At 37.2% G+C, this 7,669-nt stretch overlaps 1 protein-coding gene across 2 annotated transcripts in view; it reads right to left on the bottom strand.

Moving 5' to 3' along the window:
* Positions 1–1,459: 1,459 nt before the first annotated feature.
* Positions 1,460–7,669, bottom strand: part of TRPM7 (transient receptor potential cation channel subfamily M member 7) — a 122,136-nt gene continuing 115,926 nt past the window's right edge. Inside the window, exon 39 of one of the 2 annotated variants that reach the window (XM_030842838.2) lies at positions 1,460–3,498. In XM_030842838.2, coding sequence (XP_030698698.1) covers positions 3,368–3,498 — 131 coding nt within the window. In that variant the 3' untranslated portion in view covers positions 1,460–3,367. The remainder of the gene's footprint in view (positions 3,499–7,669) is intronic. The other variant, XM_030842840.2, reaches the window with a different exon arrangement.

Below are 7,669 nucleotides of genomic sequence, written 5' to 3'. Positions count from 1 at the left end.
CTCCCTAACACCAAACACAAAAGTAAACTCAAAATGGATTCGAGATCTAAATGTAAGACCAAACACTCTAAAACTCTTAGAGGAAAACATAGGAAGAACACTCTTTGACATAAATCACAGCAAGATCTTTTTTGACCCACCTCCTAGAGTAATGGAAATAAAACCAAGAATAAACAAATGGGACCTAATGAAAGTTAAAAGCTTTTGCACAGCAAAGGAAACTATAAACAAGATGAAAAGACAACCCTCAGAATGGGAGAAAATATTTGCAAACGAATCAACGGACAAAGGATTAATCTCCAAAATATATAAATAGCACATGCAGCTCCATATTAAAGAAACGAACAACCCAATCCAAAAATGGGCAGAAGACATAAATACACATTTCTCCAAAGAAGACATACAGATGGCCAAGAAGCACATGAAAAGCTGCTCAACATCACTGATTATTAGAGGAATGCAAATCAAAACTACAATGAGGTATCACCTCACAGCAGTTAGAATGGCTATCATCAGAAAATCTACAAACAACAAATGCTGGAGAGGGTGTGGAGAAAAGGGAACCCTCTTGCACTGATGGTGGGAATGTAAATTCATACAGCCACTAGGGAGAACAGTATGGAGGTTCCTTAAAAAACTAAAAATAGAATTACCATATGATCCAGCAATCCCACTACTGGGCATATACCTAGAGAAAACCATAGATCAAAAAGACACATACACCCCAATGTTCATTGCAGCACTATTTACAATAGCTAGGTCATGGAAGCAACCTAAATGCCCATCGACAGATGAATGGATAAAGAAGATGTGGTACCTATATACAATGGAATATTACTCAGCCATAAAAAAGAATGAAATTGAGTCATTTGTTGCAACGTGGATGGATCTAGGGATTTTCACACAGAGTGAAGTAAGTCAGAAAGAGAAAAACAAATATCATATATTAACGCATGTATGTGGAAGCTAGAAAAATGGTATGGATGAACCAGTTTGCAGGGCACAAGTTGAGACACAGATGTAGAGAACAAACGTACGGACATCAATGGGGGAAAACCGTGGTGGGGTGCGGATCATGGTGTGCTGAATTGGGCGATTGGGATTGACATGTATACACTGATGTGTATAAAATTGATGACTAATAAGAACTTACAGAATAAAAAAACAAACAAACAAAAAAGCCTATCTGCCTGTGTTCAAATTCTAGTGCTGCTACTTACTAAGTATAAGAATCTGAGGAAAGTTACTTTACCTAATGCTGTGATCTTCTAATCAGCATCACAGATAATAATAATACCTATTTCATAAAGGATTAAAAGGGTTAATGTATGTAAAGTACTTAGAATAGTACATGACACATATTAAGTACTAAATAAGTGTTTAACTACTATTATTATTATTTGTTTTTAAATTAATTAATTTTATTTATTTTTGGCTGCATTTAGTCTTCCTTGCTGTGTGCGTGCTTTCTCCAGTTGCGGCGAGCGGGGGCTACCCTTCATTGTGGTGTGCGGGCTTCTCATTGCGGTGGCTTCTCTTGTTGCGGAGCACGGGCTCTAGGCATGCGGGCGTCCTTAGTTGTGGCTCGCGGGCTCTAGAGTGCAGGCTCAGTAGTTGCGGCTCACGGGCTTCGTTGCTCCGCGGCATGTGGGAACTTCCCGGACCAGGGCTTGAACCCACGTCCGTTGCATTGGCAGGCAGATTCTTAACCACTGAGCCACCAGGGAAGCCCTCAACTACTATTATTATCATGTGAAAATAATCAACAAAATATTAAATATCAGTAGACAATTCATATCCCTCTTTTCTGACATAACAAGAAACAGATCCAAAAATAAATAACTAAAAACACAGTAGGAAATCAAGATCACTTTAAACACTGTACAGGACAGGAGATCAAAATGCACAGGCATACAATTGGTTCATTTGAAAAGAACCTGATATTCTGAAAAAAAATTAACAGTGAAAATATTAATTTTTCAGAATGATTATACTCAGTAAAACATCTTTAAACAAGAATAAATTTATTTAATTTCTTTTAAAGATTTAATGATATACAAAATGTATATAGTATAATATCTTTAATACATTTTTTCTTTCTCCCCCCCCCATCAATATTAAACACTATTTGAACAGCTTATCTCTTTTTCCCTTGTCTGTATCTATGAGATACACTACTGAATACAAATAAGATTTACACTGCTCCCTCCCAAATAAAAATTAAAATTAGTACCTAGGGAAAAAAAAAAGAAAGAAAAATAGTCAAAGCACAGTACTTCAGACAGATTGAAAGCTTTTCTTGTTGTTGAGTATTCAACAATATCTGGGGCAGTTAAGTTACATTTTATTGGCATAAAGTTGCATTGCAATCTCCCAACATCACAAAATGATAATCCAATTCAATTTCTTAAGTACCACAAACAATATTCATGTTCAGATGTTCCTACACAATTTTAAATATATGCAAGAATTCATGTTTACATTCTGATTTGATATACTGGTCAATAAAATCTTTTGAGAAGTATGTAACTTCCAAGTTGTAACTATAGTAGATATAGATAAGAAAAAAGCACTTTAACTTTTCTCACAGGGTAACTTCTCTTGGACAGTGAGTTAAGTTTCTCCTTTGATATATTTAGGTTATACCAGTCTACCATGGGTTTCTTCTACTTAACAATGTTTAAAAAAAAAAAAAACACTAATACTTTGCACAATTTGGGCTCTATTTAACGAAAAAACTGGCTCTACCTTTTAAATAGGAGCCTAACCCTGATTCATAAGGTCCCTCTTAGAAAATGGTTTTCTGCTTGGGCTTTCTATATCCCTGTAGATCTAGAATTGTAACAAGCCATCTCCTTTCCCATGAGATGGGAAACAACAAGCATCTAGCTGGGCACTAGTGACATCATCACTGAACACACTGAAACACACTGAGGAAGACACCTGACTGCCATTTAACCAAAAGACTGGGTGATTTCTTCATTTTGCTAGCTGAATGGCAGTAAACCAGCTGCCAATAAAATCTGCACGGACACCTAACTTTGGTTAATGGTATTGCACCACATGAAGAGAGGGTATTACCCTCATCAGAACAAAGTCAAATGAAATCCTCTGTTAAAAAGAGCCCTTTAAAAAGTTATAAATACTAATTTTTCTTTACCTTTAAAATTTAACAGCTGCCAGCTGTATTGTATAGGGAGTTCCCGACTAATTTAATCAGGTCAAAAGAATATTGACCTTTTAAATGTGCCAGTTCAGCATATTCAATTAGCACACGCTTTTCTTTATTACCAAACAGTTCCCTCCTAAATGAAAAGTGACAGTAACATTTTTGTGAGATGTAGGCAAAACCAATGATTCAGTGATATTATAACATCAGACGAATAGAATTAGTTGATTCTGATTCTTTGGTGGAATTTCCAGGCTGAAGAGTCAAATCAGAAGGCTCATCCTGAGGAAATATAATTTTGTCAGGTGTATAGTCATTCCTCTTCAGATCTATATTCATGACCCCCAACAAAAAAAGAAAAAAAGAGTATCGCTTAGAAACAAAAAATTAAGAACATTTTCTAAATCAATTTCCCTCTAAACATGCCAGATCTATTTTCTACAAGGTTGTTATAAATTCAAAAGTCACAAAATTTATACACATAAAAATGAAATCATTCAACAAATAATTATTACACTCCGACCATGAGTCAGTAACTCATGTAAGTGTAGAAATGCAGCAGTGAACAAGGCAGGTAAGGTCCCTGTTCTCATGGAGCTTATATTCTTGTAGGTGAAGAAAAACAAATAGAAAAATGACAATTATAAGTAGTAGCAAGTGCTTTGAAGAAAATAGTGTGATGAGGGTCAGGTGGGAGACGGTATGAGGTGATTCTTTTAGATAGGGCTGGGCAGAAAAGCCACAGGAGGTAACATATAAGACCTGAATACTAAGAAATGACCTATCAAAGTCCCAGGAAGAGTACTCTATGCAGAGAAAGTTAACTGCAGACTGCAAAAAGGAAATGGACTTGGTGTGTTCCAAGAATGGCAAGAAGCAGCATGGCTTGCATGTAGTGAATGAGGGAAAGGACTAAGAGAAAATGAGGTCAAACAATCATTAATGGTCAGCAGTTGTCAAACTACAGCCTGTGCGCCAAATCTGGCCTACTTGTTTTTGTAAATAGTTTTACTGGAATGCAACCATAGAAATTTGTTTACAGATTGTCTATGGCTGTTTTTGTACTACAATGAGAGAGTTGGGTAGCTGTGACACAGGCCATATGGCCCACAAAGCCTAAAATGTATACTTCCTTTGTTTGCCTTTTACAGAAAAGTTTGCTGACCTCTGATTCATGGTTTGCAAACTAAGTATAGATTACGGTGAAAACCCACTGGAAGGTATTAAGAAGTCTTAAGGGAGGAATGTAATCAAATTTGTTTAAAATGACCATTCCAATCGTCACATGAAGTCATGTTAGAGGGCTACTGGTAAGAATCCAGGAAACAAAATGGTGGCAATGATGATGAAGAGAAATTGATAAATTCTAGGGAGATTTCAGAATTTGAGCAGACAGAATTTGACAGATTGGTTATGAAAAGTAAGAGAACAGGGCTTCCCTGGTGGCGCAGTGGTTGAGAGTTCGCCTGCCGATGCAGGGGGCGTGGGTTCACGCCCCGGTCCGGGAGGATCCCATGTGCCGCGGAGCGGCTGGGCCCGTGAGCTGTGGCCGCTGGGCCTGCGCGTCCGGAGCCTGTGCTCCGCGGCGGGAGAGACTGTGACAGTGAGAGGCCCGTGTACCGCAAAAAAAAAAAAAAACAAACAGAAAGTAAGAGAACAAAGGAACTGGCTAGCTTTTAGGTTTTGAGCCTGAGCAACTGGGTAACCATTAATGAGACAGGGAAGCAGAATTTCGTGGGTAGGGGTGGAAAATGAAAGTCAAGAGTTCTGGAGTGAAAGTGTTACTTAAAAGTAATTCAAGTAGCAATGTAGGAAACTCAATATAGAAACAGGAGCTCAGGAAAGAAGTTAGTCTTCAATTAAATTTGGTACTATCAGGATGTAGACTGCCTTTATAGCTATGGGATAGGATGAACTCAGGGAGTAACAGACATATATGACAATGGTTGCAGAACTGGAAAACAATGCAGTAGTATCAAATTTATACTTTATAAACAAACCATAGTCGTGTATATACCCTTATACTTTTATCTCCATGTAAAATAGAACACTCAGAATATGAACTGTTAATTTTAATTTCAGTAATAGTCTATATTCAATGATCCAAATACGTATTTGTTACAGTATGAACAATTTTTTTTTTGCGATATGCGGGCCTCTCACTGTTGTGGCCTCTCCTGTTGCGGAGCACAGGCTCCGGACGCGCAGGCTCAGCGGCCATGGCTCACGGGCCCAGCCGCTCCGCAGCATGTGGGATCTTCCCGGACTGGGGCACAAACCCGTGTCCCCTGCATCGGCAGGCGGACTCTCAACCACTGCGTGACAAGGGAAGCCCCAGTATGAACAATTTTTGATAAACTTTAAATTCAAGACTTTGCCAGTAAGGCCTTAGGGAATGCAAATTAATTTGTAGCTGAAGTGTACACAAAGAACAATGGACAGAAACACAATTATAATTCAATTCACAATTATAATGCTGTTAACTAATGGTGTAACCATGGGCAAATCATGTAAACTCTTATTTTATGTTCTGTAAAACGATGGACTTGGACTGGGTTGCTTTTAAGGTCCCTTCCAAGCTGTAAAATCCTTTAAATGACAATTTAAAAAACAGATATGCTATTAAATATTGCACTGTATCAAAACCAAATAAAAATTATATCTGGGCTGCCTGTTAAATTCATCATTGTGTGTTCTACTTCTGGCTTAAATGGACTAAGCATATTTCATCCTCTCTCTCTCTCTCACTGATTACAAATAAAAACTGATTACAAGTAAAAACATGATACATAAAGCAACTATCTCAGATTTCTGAAAAGTAACAGTAGACATATAGGAGAAGGAAATCAGAACTTGAAGAACGATTTATATGGTGGTGAGCTTCCTGTTTTTTCCCATCTCTTATTTCTGGGCTTAGACTTGAAAATAGCTCAATCATAGAAACATACAGTGAGCATGGACACAAAAAGCTCCAAGACCTTCTGGCCACAGGATAAGGAAGGAGGACCCTGTGGGATGGAAAATGTTGAGGGGAATTCCCTCTTTTTAATTATTCTTTTTGCTCTTCTGCCCTTTACCTAAGCCCTGGTCATGAAGAGGCATTCCTACAGTGGTGGCAGTTGGGCAAGAACCTACAACTCCAAGAGAAAACCCTTCTCTCTGACCAGAAGAACTGAGAATATGTACCTCTATGATCCAAAAAGTATTATTTTCAGCACCAGAAACAGACCTAATTGCAGAATGTGTGTGACAGCACAGGGATGCCAAAATCCTGGCTTTCTAGTCAGTGTACCAAAAAAAAAAAAAAAAAAAAGGAAAGAAGAGGCCCCCAGGAGTCACAAAGTTTGGAAGAAATCATGGAGAGGAGGAAAATGGAGAGAGAGATACCCTAAATTTATGTATGAAATCCCAGACTCAGGCTTGAGTGGCACATATATGGAAAGACGGCATAGCATAGGCTTTGAGAACTAAACTATGGTGCAGACCTTCACTTGTGTCCCAGACTTGCCCTTGTTTGACACACATGTGAAAGAGACCTGGTTAATAATGCAAAGCCTTTAAAAACTAAACTGACAGTAGAGGGACAGCCACACAGAAAACAGACTGGGACTTGTGAACTGAATTTAACTGAGTTGATTGCCTACTAACACCAAAAATCTCAAGGATTCAAAATTCAAAATTCTCTATAGAGGATTTTTAATAAGACCTCAAAAATCTTATAATATTCAAAATATCCAGGACACATTCTAAAATTACTAGAGATACAACAAACAGGAACATTTCAAAGATTCTCAAAGATTCTCAAAATCTTATAACATAATATTCAAAATATCCAGGACACATTCTAAAATTACTAGAGATACAACAAACAGGAACATTTCAAAGATTCTCAAAGATTCTCAAAATCTTATAACATAATATTCAAAATATCCAGGACACATTCTAAAATTACTAGAGATACAACAAACAGGAACATTTCCAAGATTCTCAAAGAAAATCTTTGAATTCTCAAAGATTCTCAAAGAAAAATTCTTGAAAGAAAAAGAATCTTTCAAAAGATTCTCAAAGAAAACCAAGAGAATCCAATCCCAAGGTTACTCAGATGGTAGAATAATTAAAAGACTTTAAACTACTAGAACCATACTCCATGACGCAGGACAAACAGACTTGAAATGAAAGGAAAAGTAAGTTTTCAGCAGAGAAATAATCAGTATAAAAAGACCAACAGGAAATTATAGTACTGAAAAATATAACTGAAATAAAAAATTCAGTGTATGAGCTTAATAGCAGAATGAAGAAATAAAGAATGAGGAGTCAGTGAATTTGTGTGTAGATCAATAGAAATTATCCAATCTGAACTAAAGAAAAAAATTAATTTTTAAGGAAGTAATCAGAGCCACAAGTTCCTGGGTGACAAGATCAAAAGGTCTAACATTCTTTTTATGAGAGTCCAGAAAGAGAAGAGATTGATGCGGACAAATATTTGATGAACTAAGAGCT

Source organism: Globicephala melas, chromosome 2 (genome assembly GCF_963455315.2).
Source record: "Globicephala melas chromosome 2, mGloMel1.2, whole genome shotgun sequence".
Taxonomy (NCBI): domain Eukaryota; kingdom Metazoa; phylum Chordata; class Mammalia; order Artiodactyla; family Delphinidae; genus Globicephala; species Globicephala melas.
Note: the sequence above shows the minus strand (reverse complement) of the source record. Positions and strands in the feature narration are given on the sequence as shown.